Here is a 22,048-nt window from a genome sequence, read left to right as displayed (position 1 = left end):
CACTTACATGCAAACAAATAATATAACCAAGTAGGAAATGAAGTACTCTTTATTTTCATATTCTTTAGCAGCAGAACTTTTTTTAAAGGTCATGATTCTGAAAGTGAAAGGAAGAGATGGGATTATGAGTGGCAAGATATATTGAATCAAGAGTAATAAACAAGTTTCTAGCCTGGTGTGGTAACTCATGCCTGTAATCCCAGCATTCTGGGAGGGTGAGGCAGGAGGATCACTTGAGGCCAGGAATTTGAGGTTGCAGTGACCTCAAGCCACTGAACTCCAGCCTGGGTAACAGAGCCAGGCTCTGTCTCAAAAAACAGAAAACAAAAAACAAACAAACAAAAAATGTTTTCTGGGCTAGGTGTGATGGCTCACGTCTGTAATCTGAGCACTCTGGGTGGCCAAGGCAGGAGGATCACTTGAGGCCACGAGTTTAAGACCAGCCTGGGTAACATAGCAAGATCCCATCTGCACAAAAAGTTAAAAAATTAGCTGGGTGTAGTGGTACATGCCTGTAGTCCCAGCTACTCAGAAGGCTGAAGCAGGATAGTTTGAGCTCAGGAGTTGGAGGCTGTAGGGAGCTATGATTGTATGACTACACTCTGGTATAGGTGACAGAGCAAGACCCTGTCTCAAAAAAATAAAAAAATAAAAAATAAATTTCCTGGTCCACAGCTAATGATACTAGAATGAGAAGTGTCAGGCCAGGAGTATATATCCTATGAAGAAGAATGAAAACAAGATTGGATGGAGACTTACTAGTTTGGTCAAGAGCACTTGTAAACTGAAATTCGATGAAGAAGGATAAATGGCCCAATAAAAGTTTTCAATGTATTAGAAAACAAGTTTGAAATAGTAAGAACTAGTATGAAAGGACCTCAGGAAAGTGCTTTTGAGAGTTCCCCAAATGGAGTTCTTCCTTTTCCCCACCCAAACCTGACCTTCTCCAGAATTCTGTATCTCCATAAATGGCCCTGCCATCAACCTAGCTGATCTAGCCAGGCCCCTTGGAACCAGCCTCAGTTCTCCCTTTCTGTCACCTTCAATATACAACCTAACATTTGAAAGCCCCTGCTATAGTTACATCTGTTGCCTTTTGGTTCCTTGAAAACTCAAGCTCTTTCCCACCTAGGCCTTTGAACATACTATTTCCTCAGTCTGGAATGCTCATCCCCTAGCTTTTAACACTGAAATCAGCTCAGAAGTCACCTCCTCAGAGAAGCTTTCCCTAAGCCCCTCCTCCCCAGATAGTCTATTCCATGATCTTGTTTATTTCATTCACAGTACTCATCAAGAATTTTTTCCTGACTCTGTATATTTATGTTTTACATGTTTATTGTCTGTCTTCCTTCACTTGAATGGTAGTACTACGAGGGCCTAGCCTTTTCTGCTTGGACCCCTGCTAAATCTCCAGTGGCTAGTATAGTATCTGATACATGGCAGGTATCAAGCAATATTGACTGAATGAATGATTCTTAGGAGGAAATAACTTCTGTGATGCCTTCTCCAGTATCTTTAAGCAATTAATTTTGGGGCTCACAGAGAATCTTTTGTATTGAACTCAACTTTTATCCCCTCAAATATTAGGGGATTTGACAGGTGCTAGGAATTTGACAGGTGCTGGAGTTCTGAGAAGAACAAAATCCAGGCCCTCATATCACACTCAGTACCCTGCTCTACTTTTGTGTTTGTGCCTGTCTCCCCTTACGACACTGGGGATGTGTTCTTCAAGAAAATGGGCTGGTCTTAATCATTTTTGTATCATCCATGACAGATGGTGACTGTTCAGTGGACATACGTATGAAGGAAGAAAGAAATGAGACTTGTGGCCTCATATTTTTACAGAATGTGCAGAGACAGGATAAATGCAGATCTATAATTTGATTTTGCCCCTTCAATCTGATGATGCTTAAGAAAACAATGTTACACCCGTTACCATGTGGACAAGAAGAACAAAAACACAGGCCCAGTACTTAGTGCAGATGATGTGATATTAAAATAGAGGAATAAAGCAAAAATACTTTGCTTTTCTTTACAGCAGAAGCAGTAGCCATGAAAAGAAGTTACCAGACAGTGGACTTAACTCACAATGAAGACAATCTCCTCCCAACTGGAGCTATCCAGCAATGCAAAGGGCTTCTTTGTCAGGGAACTTGTGCAAGCAGGGGTGCTGACAATGATCATGACCATGGAAGACCCCAGGTTCAACTTAAGGCTAAGGTTTTAAGATTATCTTCTTTTCAACATACCCATTCAGCTCTTTTTACTTAAACCAATTCCAAAAAACAATGCCTAGTAACTACCAAAGAAGGGAATAGTATTGGAAGATATTAATTCTAATCAGTGTTGCCACCAACATTGGCTTAGAAGTTGTTTAGCCAGTGGACTGAACTACTGGTAAGAATCAGGCAGGGAAGGATGGCTAGGAGCCATGTGCACATCATCCCTACCTCCTGCTTTGAGATAAAATTGCCAGGAATAAAGTTTTCCTGGGGCAAAATCAAGGTGAGGAAGGAAGAATTTTGTGGATAAAGGCAGTAATTCCTGAAAGCAAGCCAGTGAACTTGTATGTCTACACTTGTCCTGCACACTATACCACTGAGATTACTCACAAACAATTGCATGAGTGGACCCTTTATGTACAGAGAGCTCAGTACATTACCCGCATGGCTTCTTGAATGTGGTCCTGCCGAATTAGTTCTGCTGAGCAGTCCATATACCACTTCAAACAGCGGATGAGCTCCCTGAAAAACAGAACAGTTCCAAAACTCCACTTTAATCCAAAAGCGATGTAGCCTAAAATGTGTGTAGCCCTGAATTAGTCAAATAGGTAATAATGGTCTACTGATAAGCTAGTGTGGAATGATGGATCCATTATAGCTGTGGAATATTCAGATCATCTGAGACTAGACAACATTACCTATCCAAAAGGAGTTGCCACATTTTAATCAACAATTACAATCACTTTTCCCCACTCTGCACAATATACATTTGTTCTGTGATTACAAGAAAGTTTTCCCAAAGACTTGAACTGGATGTATATTTTTGTTCCAACTGAGTGGAATGGTTTTACTGGGACAGAAGGTATACACATTTATATGACAAAAGACTACAAAGGTCAAAGAGTACAGGCCATGATCACATCTGAGGCCTATCACTATCTGTGTATCCTCCAGCCAGTTATTTAATCCTTTTGTTCCTCATTCTCTTTATTTAAAATGTGGAGAATAGTATGTCTCAAAATTATTGTGACTACTAATAGGATGACATATATAAAGCACATAGCACAGTCAGCTCTCCAGAATGACATCAAAGTACCAGAGTTCTAGTGACTCCATAGTGTTGCTACCATTGACTTTTACTTATTTTCTCAATAATTGTGCTAATTCCATAGAAGAAAATGGTGCTTTCTTACTGCTTTAATAGTCTTAGAAAACATGTTTTTCTCATATTTGCTTACTAGTTATAGTATCTCTCTTATGGACTTTTATTTTCTTTGACATTTATCTGTGGGTGCTATTTTAGCTATTCACATGTTTCTTGTGAAAAAAGCAAAACATTTTTAGCAGCTTTACCATCATTTCTTAGAAACAAAATTATGGCAAATCTGTAATACACTATGGCTTAAAATGTCAGTTGAAAGCCCACTGCTAGGCTAGACTGCTGTGGCATCAGCCTAGTTCACGGCATCCTCAAAATCCTGGGCTCAAGTGATTCTCTTGCCTCAGCTGCCTGAGTAGTGCCACCATGCCCAGCTAATTTTTCTATTTTTAGTAGAAAGGGGGTCTCGCTGTTGCTCATGTTGGTCTCGAACACCTGAGCTCAAGTGATCCTCCCGCCTTGGCCTCTCAAAGTGCTAGGATTACAGGTGAGCTTTTCCTCTAAGATCAGAAACAAGAATGCTTCCTTTGCCTCTTTTATACAATACAGTACAGGAAGTTATAGCCAGAGAAATTATTCAAGAAAAATAAATAAAGGGCATTCAAATTGGAAAGGAAGAAGTAAAATTATGTATTCAGATGACATAATCATATATGTGGAAAACACTAAAGATTCCACAAAAAACTGTTAGAACTAATAAACAAATTTAGCAAACTTGTAGAAGACAAAATTAAAAAAACAAAAAATCAGTTGCATGTTTAGACACTAAATACTAACAATCTAGAAAGGAAATTAAGAAAACAATTACACTCAGCAGAAATATTACAGGCCAGAAGAGAATGGTATGGTATTTTCAAAGTGCTGAAAGGAAAACAAAATTGTCAGCCAAGAATGTTATATTGTGAAGTTTCATAAATGAAGGAGAAATAAAGTCTTTCCCAGACAAGCAAATGCTGAGAGAATTTGTCACCACTAGACTGGCCCTATGGGAAATGATCAAAGGTATTTTAAACATGGAAACAAAAGGACAGTATACACCATCATGAAAACACACACACAAATAAAACTCATAGGTTTTATAAAACAATGCAAAGCAGGAAGAGAAAGGAATTAAATGGCAATATGACAGAAGTTAAGCAAACCACAAAGACAAAAAGAGAAAAACAAAGAATTTATAAAACAACTAGAAATCAATTAATAATATAACAAAAACAAAGCTTCACATACCAATATTAACTTTGAATGTAAATGGACTAAATTCTGCACTTAAAAGATGCACAATGGCAAAATGGATTTAAAAATATAATCCAATTATATGCCACTTATACAAGAAACTCACCTTACCCATAAAGACACATAGACTGAAAGTAAAGGGGTAGAAAAAGGTATTCCATACAAATGGAAATCAAAAGTAAGCAAGAATAGCTATACTTATATCAGATAAAACAGACTTTAAGTCAAAAACAGCAAAAAACCAAAGAAGGTCATAATATAATGATAAGGGGATCAATTCAGCAAAAGGATATAAAGATGCTAAATATATATGCACCCAACATCAGAGCACCCAGATTCACAAAACAATATTATTAGACCTAAAGGGATAGACAACAACATAATAATAGGAGACTTCTATACCTCATTCACAGCACTAGACAGATCATCAAGACAAAAAATCAACAAAGAATCATTGGATTTAAATTGGACTTTAAACCAAATGGTCTTAACAGACATTTCCAACAACTACAGACTATACATTATTTTCACCAGTACATGGAACAATCTCCAAGATAGACCACATTATAGGCCACAAAACAAGTCTTAATAAAGTTTAAAAAATTGAAGTCATATCAAGTATATTCTAAGACCACAGGGGAATAAAGGCAGAAATCAAAATGAAGAGGTACTTCAGAAACTATACAAACGTGAAAATTAAACAATATGCTCCTGAATGACGACTGGGTCAATGAAGAAATAAACGAAATCAAAACTTTTTTGAAAAATATGACAATGAAAATACAACATACCAAAACCTCTGGGATACAGTAAAAGCTGTGGTAAGAGGAAAGTTTATGGCATTAAATGCCTATATCAAAAAGGCAGACAGAGCTACCAGTAGAACTGCCATTTGATCCAGCAATCCCATTATTGGGCATCTACCCAAAAGAATAAAAGACATTCTATAAGAAAGACATCTGCACTACAATATGTATATCAGCACAATTCACAATTACAAAGGTGTGGAAACAACCCAAGTGCCCATCAATATATGAGTGGATTAATATGTGGTATATGTATACCATGGAGTTCTACTCAGCAATAAAAAACAATGGTGATCTAGCACCTCTTGTATTATCCTGGATATAGCTGGAGCCAATTCTACTAAGTGAAATATCCCAAGAATGGAAAAACAAGCACCACAGGTACTCACCATCAAATTGGTATTAACTGGATCAACACTTAGGTGCACATATAGTAATAACATTCACCAGGTATCAGGCAGATGGAAGGTGGGGAGAAGGGGATGGGTCCACACACCTAATGTGTGCAGTGTGCACCATCTGGGGGATGGACATGCTTGAAGCTCTGACTCGAGTGGGGCAAAGGCAATATATGTAACCTAAACATTTGTGCCCCTGTAATATGCTGAAATAAAAAAATTAGACAGGGCCGGGCACTGTGGCTCACGCCTGTAATCCTAGCACTTTGGGAGGCCGAGTCGGGCGGATTGCTCAAGGTCAGGAGTTCGAAACCAGCCTGAGCAAGACCCCGTCTCTACCAAAAATAGAAAGAAATTAATTGACCAACTAAAAATATATATACAAAAAAAAAATTAGCTGGGCATGGTGGCGCATGCCTGTAGTCCCAGCTACTCGGGAGGCTGAGGCAGAAGGATCGCTGAGCCCCGGAGATTGAGGTTGCTGTGAGCCAGGCTGACGCCACGGCACTCACTCTAGCCTGGGCAACAAAGTGAGACTCTGTCTCAAAAAAAAAAAAAAAAAATTAGACAAAAAAGCAGAAAGATTACACATTAACATCCTAACATTGCACTTCAAGGAACCAAAAAAAAAAAAAAAAAAAAAAAGAATAAACCAAACCTAGAATTAGCAGAAGAATTAAAAAAGAGCAGGGCAGAACTAATGAAATATGAAAGAGATGAAAAAACAAAAAACAAAACAAAAAAACCAAAACAGTTTGGTTTTGGTTGATGCAGTTTCATTCTTCTGCATATTGCTATCCAATTTTCCCAGTACCATTTATTGAATAGTGTGTCCTTTCCCCAGTGCATGTTTTTGTCTGCTTTATTGAAGATCATTTGGTTGTAGGAATATGGTTTTATGTCTAGGTTCTCTATTCTGTTCTCTTGATCTATGTGTCTACTTTTATGCAAGTATCACACTGTTTTGGTTAGTATAGCCTTGTAGTATAATTTGAAGTCAGGTAATGTGATGCCTAAAGCTTTGTTCTTTTTACTTAGGATTATTTTGGCTATTTGGGCTTCTTTTTGGGTCCATATGAATTTTAGAATTTTTTTTTTCTAATTCTATGAATAATGATGTTGGTATTTTGATAGGAATTGCATTGAATCTGTAGATTTCTTCAGGCAATGTGATCATTTTAACGATATCATCTCTTCCAATCCATGACCATGGGATGTTTTTCCATTTGTTTATGACATCTATGATTTCCTTCATCAGTATTTTATAGTTTTCCTTGTAGAGATCTTTCACCTCCTTGCTTAATTTCTTCTGTTACATATAATAATTATATATATATTTGCAGCTCTTGTAAATGGGATTGAGTTCTTGATTGGGGTCTTCTCTTGGTCATTGTTGGTGTATAGAAATGCTATTGATTTTTGTACATTAATTTTATAACCTGAGACTTTGCTGAATTCATTTATCACACCTAGGAGTCTTTAGGTTTTTTTAGGTGTAAGATCATGTCATCGGCAAACAGAGGTAATTTGACATCCTCTTTTCCAATTAGGATGCCCTTTATTTCCTTCTCTTGCCTGATTGCTCTAGCTAGAACTTATAGTACTATGTTGAATAGAAGTGGTGAAAGTGGGCAACCTTGTCTTGGTCCAGTTCTCAGGGGGAATGATTTCAACTTTTCCTCATTCATTATGATATTGGCTGTGAGTTTTGTCATATGTGCTTCTATTATTTAGAGGTATGTTCCTTCTATGCTGAGTGTTCTGAGGGTTTTTAATCACAAAGGGAAGCTAGATTTTATTGAATGCTTTTCTGCATCTATTAACATGATCATGTGGTTTTTGTTTTTGTTTCTGTTTATGTGGTAAATCAAATTTATTTGCTTACACATCCTTGCATCCCTGGGATGAAACCCACTTGATTGTGGTGATTTATCCTTTTGATATGCTATTGGATTTGGTTTGCTAGTATTTTGTTGATGATTTTACATCTTTGTACAACAGAGATATTGATCTATAGTTTTCTTTTTTTGTTGCATTCTTTGCTGGCTTTGGTATTAGTGTCATACTGGTTTTGTAGAATTAGTTAGAGAGGATTCCCTCCTTCTCAGTCTCTTAGAACAGTTTAGGTAAGATTGGCACCAGCTCCTTTTTGTATGACTAGTAGGATTCGGCTGTGAATCCACCTGGTCCTGGACTTTTATTTGTTGGGAGATTTTCATTACTTATTTAATATTGCTGCTTGTTATTTGGTCTATTCAGGAGTTCTACTTCTTCATGGCTCTATCTCAAAAGGTTATGTTTTCAGGAATTCATCCATTTCCTCTAGATTTTCTAATTTGTGAGTGTATGAGTGTTCATAATAGCCTCTGGTGATCTTTTGTATTTCTGTGGTAGCAGCTATAATGTCTCCTTTTTCATTTCTGATTGTGTTTATTTGGATCCTCCCTCTTTTTTTCTTGGTTAGTGTAGTCAGTGCTTTACCAATTTTATCTTTTCAAAGAACCAACTCTTTGTTTTGTTGATCATCTCACCATATACAAAAATTAACTCAAGATGGGTTACAGATTTAAATGTAAGACCTGAAACAATAAAAATTCTTGAAGAAAACCTAGGAAAAACTCTTCTTGACATTGGCTTAGGCAATGAATTTATGACTGAGAACCCAAGAGCAATAAAAACAAAAATAGACAAATAGGGCTTAATTAAACTAAAAAGCTTCTGTACAGCCAAAGAAATAATCAAAATAGTAAATAGACAACCTACAGAATGGGAGAAATATTTGCAAACTATGTATCTAACAAAGGACCAATATCCAGAATCTACAAGGAACTCAAACAACTCAGCAAGAAAAAAGCAAATAAAAGTATGCAAATGACAAGAACAGACATTTTTCAAAAGAAGATATAAAAATGGCCAAGAGACATATGAAAAAATGCTCAACATCACTAATCATCAGTGTCATGCAAATTAAAACAACAGTGAGATACCAACTTATTCCAATTATAATGGCCATTATTAGAAAGTCAAAAAACAATAGATGTTGCCATGGATGTGGTGACAACACAATGCTTATACACTGTTGGTGGGAATGTAAATTAGTACAACCTCTATGGAGATCAGCATGGAGATTTCTCAAAGAACTGAAAGTAGATCATGCAATCCCACTACTGGGTATCTACCCAGAGGAAAAGATATAATTACATCAAAAAGATACCTGCACTCATATGTTCATTGCAGCACAATTCACAATTGCCAAGATATAGAATCAACTTAAGAGCACATCAACTGATGAGTGGATAAAGAAAACACACACACACACACACACACACTCACTCACTCACCCACCCACCCACCATGGAGTACTACTCAGTGATAAGAAAGAATGAAATAATGGCTTTGCAGCAACCTGGATGGAACTGGAGGCCACCATCCTAAGTGAAGTAACTTAGGAACAGAAAAATAAATGTTGCATGTTTTCACTTATAAGTAGGAGCTAAACTATGGCTACATAAGGGCACACAGAGTGGTATAATGGACATTGGAGACTCACAAGACAGGAGGGTGGGAGAGGGTGAGGGATGAAAAGTTACCTATGGGATACAATATACCCTACTTGGGAGATGGGTACACGAAAAGCCCAGACTCTACCACTACACAGTACACACATGTAATAGAATTCAATTTGTACCTCGTAAATCTATTAAAATAAAAAGAAATGAAAAAATAAAACAATTACATTTACAATAACATCAAAAAGAATAAAATACTTAGGAATAAGCTTAACTAATGAAGCCCAAGATTTGTATACAAGGTTGTTGAAAGAAAGAATACACCAATCAATGGAAAGATACTTTATGTTCATGGATTAGAAGACTTAATATTGTTAAGATGTTAATGCCACCCAAAGTGACCTATTGATTCAATATAATTCCTATCAAAATTACAACAGTATTTTCTGCAGAAATAGAAAAATCCATGCTAAGATTCATATGGAATATCAAGGGATCTGGGACAGCCAATATCATCTTGGAAAAAAAGGACCAAATTGAAGGTCTCACACTTCCTGATTTCAAAACTTAGTACAAAGCTATAGCAATTCCAATAATACTGTATTAGCATAATGACAGACATACTCAATAATTAAACAAAACAGCCCAGAAATAAAGCCTCACGAATATGGTCAAATGATTTTTGACAAGGGTGCTGAGACCATTCAATGGGGAAAAGACAATCTTCAATAAATGGTACTGGGAAAACTGGATATGCACATGCAAAAAGAACGAAGCTGGTTACTTATCTTACATAATATATAAAAATTAACTTAAAATGAATCAAAGATCTAACTATAATAGTTAAAACTATAAAATTCTTAAAAGAAAACATAGGAGAAAAGCTTCAGGACATTGGATTTGGCAATGATTTCTTGGATATGACACCAAAAGCACAGGCAACAAAAAAATAGATAAGGTGGACTAAATCAAAATTAAAACCTCCTATGCATCAAAGGACACAATCAACATAGTGAAAAGGCAACCCAGGGGAAAATATTTACAAATCATATAACTGATAAGTGGTTAATATTCAGAATATATAAAGAATTCTTATAACTCAACAATAACAAAAACAAACAACCTGATTAAAAAATGGGTGAAGGACTTGAATAGACATTTCTCCAAAGAAGATATACAAATGGCCAATAAACACATGAACATTATTCCCTTAAAGGGAAGAAAACTCTGACACATGCTACAACATGGATGAACCTTGAAGGTATTATCTAACTGAAACAAGCTACTCACAAAAGGACAAATATTATATGATTCCACTTACACGAGGATATCTAGAATAGAGAGAAATTCACAGAAAGTACAATGGTGGTGACAGGGGTTGGGTGAGAGGAAAAGGGGAAGTTATTGTTAATGGTCACAGAGTTTCAATTTTGCAATATGAAAAGAGTTCTGGAGATGTATGTAGTTCTGGTGATGGTTGCAAAACAATGTGAATGTACTTAATGCCATTGAACCATACACTCAGAAAATGGTTAAGATGGTAAATTATATGAGTATTTTAACACAATTTAAAAGACAAATAGGTTCAAAAAATCAGCTGAACAAATAGTGGCTGCAGATGAATGAACTTTTAAAAAACCCATCTTTCTGTTCAAACACAAGTCTTAATGATGATACCAAATGCAACTTACTTGTATGCCAGAGCTCCAGCAAAGTGCTTCTGGATATATGTGTCCATCACAGGTCGGAAATGAAAATACTTGATGTCTCGGAGCAGGTTGATGATGAATACCTGGGAGAGATGGAATGTAGGCCACCAGGGTTCACTGGAAGCCTCAGATCTATCCCTGGCAGGAAACAGATTCTTGCTTCTTCAAGAAATGGCAAACTGTCAGTGTTTTCTCTAGTGATCCCCAAGGATAGTAAATGTAAAATTTCCATTGTGTGCCTGTATTTCTGTCTTTTCTCTTCCTAACACTCTAGCCTTCCAATACAGACCTGGAGCTCATCAGACTGTGCCAGTATTACTGTGAGTCTTTCCCTTCACAATAATGCTGAGTGGTACAATATAAACTGTACAAAGGCAAAATAATACCTGTATAGATGGCATGAAATATCCCCAGAAACTTGCAGAAGAAAGGGAAAAACCATTGTCCTCTGAGCCAAATCAACCTATGAAAGGCTGTGCTCTTCAGAAACAGGGCCGGTGGACAGGGAAGCAAGGAAGAAGAAGAGCCAGAAGGGGAAACTATACAAGTGCTCATTCCAATTCTCACTTCTGCTCCTTGTCTATCATGTAGTCTGGAGTATCTCGATCCCCTTGAATATATAGATCTCTTTCCCTCTTGTGGAACTAGATATATTAAACAAAATGCACTAAGCATTCAAATCACTGGCCAATTTCATTAACCTTCTAAGACTCTGGTTCTAAACCAACTGCATAGAGGGACAGAGTCTCCAGAGACCTCTGGAACTGCACAGGTCCCTAGAGACTAGCATGAGTAAGTCTCTGCTTTTCCCAGTGGTTATATCCTACTTTGTAAGTGAAAAAAATGGGCCATCAGGTTTCCTCTATTAGTCTCTGGGTTTCTTACTTATAGAGGTCATTATTTTAGGGGCCAGGCAACCTTGAAATAGTGATAAGAGTGACGGTCTAGAACTGCAAAGCTGAGGTCTAGACCTGACCATGTTGATTCTTTCAAATTTGATCTTGGAGGGATCTGCCTGGTAGGTTGGTCTTTCTTGGATGATACTCCTCAGTCCTTTTGGAGTATTACTTCTCACTCCTTCTACTGGAAACATTTACACTTGTGCTGATTCCCTCTAACAAATTGTTTTCCTTAGATTTTTTGAAATATGTGACAGGAATAATTAATAAAAAGTAAAAAAGCTGACTTACCAGAGACTGAAAAACCAACAGGCCATATTTCTCTGTATTATCATCCAAAATCACAAAGAGTGTATCTAAGATGTCCTGTAGAAACTGAAACAACAAAAAGCAGAGGGCTCAGGTCTCAGGACCTTGCATACATGGTCAAACTTCCATCCACCAATGAATTTAGCTCACAATAAACAAAGTGAAAGATTTCTTGGGATCTTAAAACACCACTTCAAAATCATCTAGTACCTTGCCTCCATCTAGCTAAATGATAGCTAGGTGGACTTGAGGTGTTTGCCTATAGTCCAAAGGGCCCTGAGAGAAACCTAGAGAGGATCTTTCTGTTGGCTAAGTGCTAAGCCTTTTCCTTAGAAAGAAACAGTAATTGCCTGAAAAACAAAGGACACCCAAGTGGGATAGAAATTTTTAAATAAAAACAATCTAAGTGATTCTGATGACAAATTCATTTTGAGATGAAGAGTTCACTTTCCTGGGACTAAAAAGGTTTAATCATCCCTTGCTTTCTACTGTGGCCTAATCATACAGAACACATTTAGATAAGGGTGTGGCAAGCTAGGCTTTAACTACAGAAACTATTTTTTTGGTCTAGAAATTAGTATCACAGGAGAAGAGAGAATGCAGCTGATAAAGGGTGTCCATGGGGGTAAAAAAATGTGGCAGTATTTTGTTGTTGTTTGGGCATGTACCTTTTATTTTTGAGGTGCAAAAACAAAGAAAGAGAATAATAACTACTGATGGATGCTAGCAGTCTTTAAAAATCAAGTTCAACATTGTTCTAGTCAAATCTCAACTTAAATGATACCACATTTACAATTTATCTCAGAACAATATGAGGTGGAAGTTTTAAATTGGGGTACTGATGGGTTAAGACTGGCAAGGGTTAATGGTCGTTGGGGCAGAGTGATGGATACATGTAAGGTTCTTTGTACTATTCTGTCTACTTTTGTGTATGCTTAAATTTTCCAATAAAAAGTAAAAAAAATAAATTTCAAAATGCCAGCACATTCTCTTCTGGCTAGCTGAGACAAATTACTGACACTAAAACCAGGTACACTAGTAGGATGTTCTCTTGTCAGAAATACAACTCACCCTTACAAAGACCACAGATTTCTTAATACCTTGCCTGTGTACTGGGTGATATTTTTAATATGCTTAGAAGGAAAATATGAATATGACTTTCTCTTAAGTTTCAAAACTAGCATTAGATTGTGAAGAGCTTAAAAATGTTTATGATAATCTGAGTAATTAAAACAATTCATACATCAATTTCATAAAAGTATACAGTGGTACACAAACTTTAAAACTATTCCTCATTTGGTGACACCACATTGTTGATTACTGAGTCAATGGAGCTGTTAAATAAAGTATAGACAGGGCATCTGTGCTATTAATAATTGATTTGATATTTATGATGGCAGAGCTAAGGACGCTCAGTATGGACAGGATGACTTCTTAAGATTTAATCTCTAACCTACACTCCATTGCTCTTGCTGATGACCACTTTCCTCAATAGAGTTCAGTCCACTGTGTAGGATTCACCTGCTGGGCTTTCACCACTAGGAAGTGCCTGAGTGTTTTATTTTTGTTTTTGTTTTGAGCTAAAACCAGGTTGGCAAACAGTCTGCCCAGAAAAGCCCTATGAAGACAACTGGTGATTGGCCGTGTTGACATCAGCCTGTTAAGGCCATTCGATGGGAAATGTTACAAAGGTATCTGGAAAAAGAAGCTGTCATAGGGATAAGGAAGGGTTCTCTAGTATGAACTCCAAGTGAGAGACTGGTCAAAATCAGCAGCTACAAGCTAATGGACAATATTTAGAGTTCTTATAATCAGGAGAGTAGAGCCAGAAAGACATCAGGCTGGGTTTGTAGTTAAAAGGTTACAAAGTAAAGAAAATGAGAAAGAGATCTAAAGAAGGGACAAGAGACCTAAAAGAATGTAGGCAGCACAAAGCACTGGAATTGTTTCTAAGAGGATGCTTTTACTACTACCCTTGAATTATCATTTTGCTCTCTGGGAAGAAAATCAAATTAGAAAATAGGGTTTATACTTAAATACAGTTTTTAAAAAGTAATAAATCTGAAATGATAAGATACTTTTTTTTAAAAAGACACAAAAAAACCGTAAAAGAAATAAAAAAACTATGATTTCTTGGATATAACCCTAAATGCACAGGCAACAAAAGCAAAAATAAAAAACAATGGGATTGCATCAAACTAAAAAAAGCTTTTATATAGTAAAGGAAACAATTAATAGAGGGAAGAGAAAACTCATGGATTGGGAAAAAATATTTACAAACCATACATCTCTGATAAGGGGCTAAATATATAAGGAACTCAACCAATTCAATAGCAAGAAAACCATACAATCAAAAAACGGGGAAAGGACTTAAACAGACACTTTTCAAAAGACATATAATAAAAATGGCCAATAGACATATGAAAAAATAGTCATCATCACCAGTCATCAGAGAAATGCAAATTAAAACCACAATGAGATAACGCCTCACACCTGTCAGAATGGTTATTGTAAAAAAGGCAAAAGATAAGTGTTGGTGAGGGTATGGAGAAAAGGGAACCCTTGTGCACTGCTAGTGGAAACATAAATTGATATATCCATTATAGAAAGCAGTATGGAAGTTCCTCAGAAAAGTACAAATAGTATTACCATATTATCCAACAATCCTACTACTGAGTATATATCCAAAGGAACTGAAATCAGTATGCTGAAGAGATGTCTGCAATCCCATGTACACTGTACCATTATTCACAATAACTAAGATATTAAAACAACTTAGGTGTACACCATCAGATGAATGGTTAATGAAAATGTATGCATATATACACAAAGGAATTCAACATTAAAAAGAGGGGAAATCCTGTCATTTGTGACATCATGGTTAGAACTGGAGAACATTACTCTAAGTGGAATAAGCCAGGCACAAAAAGATAAATCCGACTTAATCTCACTTATATGTGGAATCTAAAAAAGTTAAACTCACAAAAGTAGGGAGTAGTATGATAGATACCAGAAGCTAGGAATGCTATTGGGGAAAGGGGGAGGGTAGATATTGATCAAAGGGTACAAAGTTTCAGTTAGATAGGAGAAATAAGCTTTAGTGATCTATTACCCCAAACAGTGACTATAATAAATAATAATGCATTGTATATTTCAGAATTGCTAAAAGAGTAGATTTTAAATGTTTTCACCACAAAGAAAAAATGATAAGAATGTGAAGTAATGGATTTGTTAATTAGCTAGATTTAATAATTCTACGTTGTAAACATGTCAAAATACCACACTGTAACCCGTAAATATATACAATTATTATTTTTCAATTGAAAATAAAATAAAAAGATAAAAATATTTTTGAAAAAGAAGCTAACAAACTAAAAAAAATAAAATGAAAAGCAATCTGCAGAAATGGCCGTAGAGGCTTACTGGCAGAAATCATGAGGAAGTAAGGTCTTCTGTCCAGATTCTTTCTCAGGGCAGTATGTTCAAATCGTGTGGAAGACATACCTTAACAATTTCCTCTCCACTGACGTGCCGCAGCCGTCCTAGGACATCCATAATCCGGTCTGGGAAGGCCTTCCATTTTAGTAGAGCAAGGAGGTCCACTACAAAGCAAGCCCAAAAGATGGTGAACCCTGGTTATCCCAAGGTCAAGTGAGGCCCAGACTCTCCTAGCCAAGGTGGAATCTAGAGAAACAGAACTAGTTATGAGCATCACAGTGGCTTCTTTACTGCTAAGATTAAGGCCAAAGACACATCTACGAACCCGGGATGTACACTGTAGAGCTACTAAAACCATGTGAAACCTTGTAGGCTGCTATTGCTGAGTGATTCCTCCAACTTCAAATGAAAAGAAGCCCATTACTGTGCATTAAGAAGCAATAATTTCTGTCTCCCTAACTGAGGACAGTAGAGGGCACCACGCTGCAGGCACCATCACCTACCATTCTGGGTGAGTTTGGTAGAGGAGAGCTGAGTGGAAATGAAGAAAGACTCTTTGGTGCTGCGCTGGAAGATGAGGCTGGAGGGGATATTAGGGCAGCCATTGTAGTCTTCTTTGCAGCAGGGCAGGCCCAGGTACAGAGCATGGTTGTTAAATGTGCTATTTTCGTCACACTGTAGGCAAAAGTACAGAACAGACAATGTTTCCTGAGCCATGCCATGTGTAAAAACCAGATGCCAGGGAATTTCTGGGTTGTTTGTTCTTATCTTCTTAAGGCTGAACCTTGTGCCTCAGGTCATCTTGAAAGAGTGTTTTCTATTCAGAAACTTCCCAGAACAGCTCATGTCCCTTTTAAACAGAACATACTGTTCTGTTTAAAACAGAACAGTATGTGGAACATGTGGCCTCCACTTTGTGTGCAAGTAACCTTGGGTGGCAGCTATGCTGTGACAGCTGACAGTACCATGATTTCAAATAGCAGTCTCAGAATGTACTATCCAAGACCACAGTGGCATAGAGGGGTTGGTACTGGATTTCCAACCAATGGAGTGAGAGGTGGGAAACAAAAAACCTGCTGGCATTATTTGTGGGATGAAGCCTACTGCACTTAGAAGACAACAGACTGCCCACAGGTGTCCTGTTGTCATCCATTAGCACACTACCCTAGATCCTCTGGCCTGCCCAATGAAAATCACCCAAGAACCATGAGTGAGACCTCAGTAGTGGGGAATGGCAGGGATGAAAGACAGCCAGGTCTCATACCTTGTACACATAAAGCTCGTGAATATCATCTGAGAGGGTAGTGCCATCGTCACGCATCAGGGGTGAGAATGCAAAGCCAAAGAGTTTCTTTTCCCCTTTGTCCTTTGCTGTGAAATCAGAGCCAAGTATTAGTTGTTTTTGTCCCCCACTTGGCTTTCCAACAGAAATTCCCCTTGTGTTTATCACCTATGTTCTTCTGCCCCTTACTTCTTTCATTGACTAGGTAGTAACCTGACTGCAGCAATGATGAGAAATGTACTGGAATGAGTTTCCATTTATACCCCAAGGTATACATGCTACCCAGACCAAAACAGAAACTAAACTGCTGGCCTTGATGAACCAGGGGCTCATTAAGGAGCAATTTAATAGGTACAAAGGAAACAACCAAAGTAGAATAACAATAGACAATTTCAGACACTAGGTCAGAGACTAGGAAGGACCAATACCAGACTTATAGTTTTGAATTACTGCTTTTATAGTCCAAATAACAGCCTTTGATGACGTCCCATCTCTGAGTAACCATTTATTTCCAATTTGTCATTTTCTTGCCCCAATAATAAGAACCCACTTAATTCTGTTTCAGAGTGGAGAGGGTTATATTCACATCCCTCAAAGGAATGTGGGAAGAAGTCTCACTCACTGGAACAATGTCTGAACTCGAAGCGCAGGTGGGAGCCCCGGAACCGATCAATGGGGATGGGCAATTTGATAATTTCTCCCCAACGAGGACTATTACTGTGGTAGAGGACAAAGGAGTGGTAGGAACTCCTATTTGGCTCTCCTGAACCCAAGCTGATGCAATCCTAGAAGAGAGAAACAAAATAAGATGCCATGTTCCTGGAGGGAGTGCCTGTGTCACTAGGATACTTTACTTTCCCCTGCCTGAAGGTCTCATTTTTGCACCAGGCAAAATCTATGAGATGATAAACTATATTTGACTTCAATTCAATACTTTTGGAGGCAATTATACAGATAGTATAAGAAAAGCAGCCACAATTCTTGTTTTCCCTGGGGTAGAAGTAACCACATAACACTCCTTAACAAATTAGAGTGAAGTTGGGTGGTGCATCTTAATTACTAAAGTAGGTTCTTTATCTTCACTGAGAAAAGAAACAACAGGCTTCATGGGAGAAGATAACTGCATGTCACATTTTACCAGATCCAGAAAAAAATTAAAATACAAAGTGGAGAGAGGCTGTTTTCTAATTTTCCAAAGCTCAATGTTAGACTGGCATTTTAGGTTGCCGTTGACTGACTTTCCTTGAATATAAACAAGTTAGATCGGATTTAACTTGATCCCAGCTCCCAAATACTGCCAGGAAGATGAAGTCTCAGGATTGCCCACATTCCTGCCCTGGAAGCTTTGGGCAACACAATCAGGAGTAGCTTCCTGTCCACACAGGGGTAGTGTGACTAGCTAGGAGCTCTCCTATCCTCAGCACTCTCCAGGCAAACAGTTAACATCCCCTAGGTCCTTGAGTTGTATTTTTTTTTTTTTTTTTTGAGACAGAGTCTCACTCTGTTGCCCGGGCTAGAGTGCCATGGCGTCAGCCTAGCTTAGAGCAACCTCCAACTCCTGAGCTCAAGCGATCCTTCTGCTTCAGCCTCCTGAGTAGCTGGGACTACTGGCATGCACCACCATGCCCGGCTAATTTTTTCTATTTTTGGTAGAGACAGGGTCTCACTCTTGCTCAGGCTGGTCTTGAACTCCTGAGCTCAAAGGATCCGCCTGCCTCGGCCTCCCAGAGTGCTAGGGTTATAGGTGGGAGCCACCATGCCCAGCCCTTTAGTTGTATTTTTAAACTGACAGTCAAATCACTGTTTCTATCAATATTTCAACATTCTCCTTTATTTCTATCTTGCTTTCAGAGATGATTTTGACTTATTTTACCCCTTTCATCTGTAAAATGGGAATGATAATTCTTATTCTGCTTATCTCACAGGCCTGTTGGCAATACACAGAAACAAGGTTTGTGAAACACTGATATGCCTTCTATCAAGTGTGCTGCAAATGATGCCTTGTTATTCACCAGGGACTTTACCATGACATGACTAAGGGAAAAACTGACATACTGACAACAGAAAAATAGTCCTCCAGGTCTTTACTTTTGATGAAGAATGACAGAGGATCTTTGTACTATACTGACTTTAATCTTTCATGGCCTGAGTTTGCTGTTCTTTGTCCTATAACTTGGTACCAGCAAGTGAGTATTTAAGTCCCACCCTTGACCAGAGTGCAAATATAACTTTCTGTATTAGCTCAAGGAATAAAAAGACAGAATGGGACTTAATAGCAGTTACCAAAAGTAGGCAGCTCTATGCTAGGCAGAATGGCAGAAGAGGTAACATGTAGGAAAGAACTACAGGGAATAGGTCTAAGTTGGAGCAGGAGAGACTCAGGTTAGGCACTAGGAAGAATTTCTACAAAAGCTGTATGGCACTGGAAGTTATTATCAATGCACACCATAGGGTTTACTTCAATAAAGGAAAAGACAGAGAAAAATCCATATGGGGTGATTTGAATTTGGTCCTGCTTGAAGGAAATGGGCCTCTAGACAAAGTTCATGAAAAATTATCACAGGATTAGCCTCCATTCCAAATGACTTACTGGAAAGTCTTACCTTCAAGATTTCTCCATCTGCATAAAGTACATACATGGTCACTTCGATATTCTTTTGTACACTCTTTCCTCCTCTCTCAAAATCCCCCTTCTCCAGGGTTAGGTATAGGTCATTGCGGATATCACCTGTGGGTAAAGAAATGTCATGTCCTCATGACCACAGAAGCCATGCTACCCTATTTGCATGGAGGACCATGCTAGTATTTGGATCCTCTGGGGTTCAGGTGCGTGCTCAGGGCATTCCAAGCTTGGTTAATAATGATGGATATTCTACCAGTATCAGTGCAGCAGTACCCAGGTTGGTTAGTTATGTGCTCTCTAAGTCTAAATTCTAGAGGTTCAACAGAGCTTGTCAAGGATAGAGAATCTTCTCTCAGATTGCTCAGTCTATCTCCTCTCCAGGAGAATGGCTATAATATAAGCCTCTTGAAGAGCAAAGATTTTACAATCAACAGGAATAACACTTATTTTAATCATACTTATGCTTTAACTACTAATCATTCCTCTTTTCCTTCAAAAAATTTCTCTCTTGTAGGTTTATACATTTTATAAGTTTCATAGGTTTTCTTTGTGCAACCCTCAACTCTTCTGAGTCTGACTAAAGAATATACTACTTCTCCTTCCTTCTGGAGACTCTGTTCCAAATCCCATTCCCTGCTGGGATGCAGGCAGAGATCATTGGACTACCTGTTACTTTTTCTTCTTTTTGTTTTCAAGTGCCCTGGGAGCAGATCACACCCAGAAGCATAGGTTCTAAGTCAGTGGGGCAACAATCTATTGTGCTATTGTTGCTTCCCTTTGCTCTGACTCCAGCATATTTTGCCCATCTTTGCTGCTCAAGACTGGGTAGGAGAAGCTCAAATTACAAGTCCAAAATGATCCACATCACATCTGCCTTTTTAGGGGGATGAATTAAGTGGGGGACAAGGTTGCCTATTCATGTATAAGAAGAGCTTATTTAGGCTGCTCTAAGTTGCTAAATCTGTAACATGACCAGTTTTATTCACATATTCTAAATAAGGGCTTTTGACTTTCAAAAAAACGCAATAAAGGCTGTGAGGGAAGAAAACTTCAAAGGAAGAAAATTGCAAAGGAAAACAGCTTAAGACCAAAGTGAAGATGTGTTAGCAGCCTTAAGAAACCAAATGATAGGTGATGAAACAATTAACTTGCAAAGCAAGCCAATTCAGAAGCCAGATATTCTTTCCACTCCAGTTCTTAGAAAAATTGGTAAATCGAAATATGTTTATTACCTGGAATGACAATGACAGAAACAGAGTGTTTTTGGTTAGCAAATGAGCTTTCTGGTTTGGTCAGAGAAACATGACAATGCTCTTTTTTCTATACTGACTCCCTCTCTAATTGTGGAAGCATATGAAGGTCTCTCATATACAAAACAGGGATACAGCAGGACTGGCATATATATGAGGCTTTCAAGGTCTTCACGACTAGTCCTTCCATTCTTCAGGTCACCTTCCTATCCCAGGAGTGCAATCTTGCAATCACAATTATTTGGTTGCATAATGAAGGTTTCCAAACTCAGGCAGCTCAAGTAGGGAAGAGCAGCCTATGACAAGTAATTAATTATTCTCTGAGAGCCCTCAGAACTCTCTCTAATGTGTGAAAGTCATCCTGTTCCTCAAACATGCCACCCTGGGGCTATCAAGAAGGGAAGAGGAAAATATGTTCTGAAAAATCATACACAAATGCAACTGCTGCATGTGTGGGATAGCCTTGAGGGTGTCCATCTTGCAGTGTGCAGACTTCATGGGCTCCTGGATTGGGTAGAGCCTCTGCTTTGAATTCTGGTGAGTTTGGATATCTGCTTCCTTTGGACATCACTGCTTGGACCCACCTACCATACCATTCAGAGCATTCAGATGTGCAGGGTAGGGTAGGGTGGATGGGGAAGGTAGGTACAAAGAGAAGGGAAACTCAGTTTGCTACAGTCAGGACAGAGGCTGAATAAAATCAGTTCTGAAAGTAAAATTCAAACTTAACTGGGAACTTTACTGTGGGTTATTGCTATTATAATGGGATGAATCAGAGTTGGTTACACTTGGAATTTTTAGTAATTGAAACAGAGCCTTCTTATAAAAGCCTTTTAGTTATACATTAGCTTTCTTATGGCATTTAAGTTAACTATTCAATTTCTAGACTGATATAGCACAAAATGAATAGCCTAGAAAATTTTAATGCCTAATCTAAAGAATAGGTGCTTGGTTTGAATATTACCCTGGTTTGTACTCTCTGGAGGTTATCTTCAAGATAATCCATGCAGCTTTTAAAAGCATATTACGGGCCGGGCGCTGTGGCTCACGCCTGTAATCCTAGCTCTTGGGAGGCCGAGGCGGGCGGATTGCTCAAGGTCAGGAGTTCAAAACCAGCCTGAGCAAGAGCGAGACCCCGTCTCTACTATAAATAGAAAGAAATTAATTGGCCAACTGATATATATATATATAAAAAATTAGCCGGGCATGGT

At 38.1% G+C, this 22,048-nt stretch overlaps 1 protein-coding gene across 10 annotated transcripts in view; it reads right to left on the bottom strand.

Moving 5' to 3' along the window:
• DOCK3 (dedicator of cytokinesis 3) overlaps positions 1 to 22,048 on the bottom strand; it is a 599,374-nt gene that overhangs the window by 85,541 nt on the left and 491,785 nt on the right. For all 10 annotated transcript variants that reach the window (XM_012771410.3, XM_076008055.1, XM_076008080.1 and 7 more), the window contains 8 exons: positions 19,568 to 19,692; positions 17,587 to 17,749; positions 16,947 to 17,053; positions 16,186 to 16,357; positions 15,749 to 15,846; positions 12,227 to 12,310; positions 11,019 to 11,119; positions 2,663 to 2,744 (listed from right to left, as the gene is read on the bottom strand). In XM_012771410.3, the coding sequence (XP_012626864.1) occupies positions 2,663 to 2,744; positions 11,019 to 11,119; positions 12,227 to 12,310; positions 15,749 to 15,846; positions 16,186 to 16,357; positions 16,947 to 17,053; positions 17,587 to 17,749; positions 19,568 to 19,692 (932 nt within the window). The remainder of the gene's footprint in view (positions 1 to 2,662; positions 2,745 to 11,018; positions 11,120 to 12,226; positions 12,311 to 15,748; positions 15,847 to 16,185; positions 16,358 to 16,946; positions 17,054 to 17,586; positions 17,750 to 19,567; positions 19,693 to 22,048) is intronic.

The sequence above is a fragment of the Microcebus murinus genome, chromosome 1 (assembly GCF_040939455.1).
Source record: "Microcebus murinus isolate Inina chromosome 1, M.murinus_Inina_mat1.0, whole genome shotgun sequence".
Taxonomy (NCBI): Eukaryota; Metazoa; Chordata; class Mammalia; order Primates; family Cheirogaleidae; genus Microcebus; species Microcebus murinus.
The sequence above is the reverse complement of the archived record's forward strand: the minus strand, read 5'-3'. Positions and strand labels throughout refer to the sequence as shown.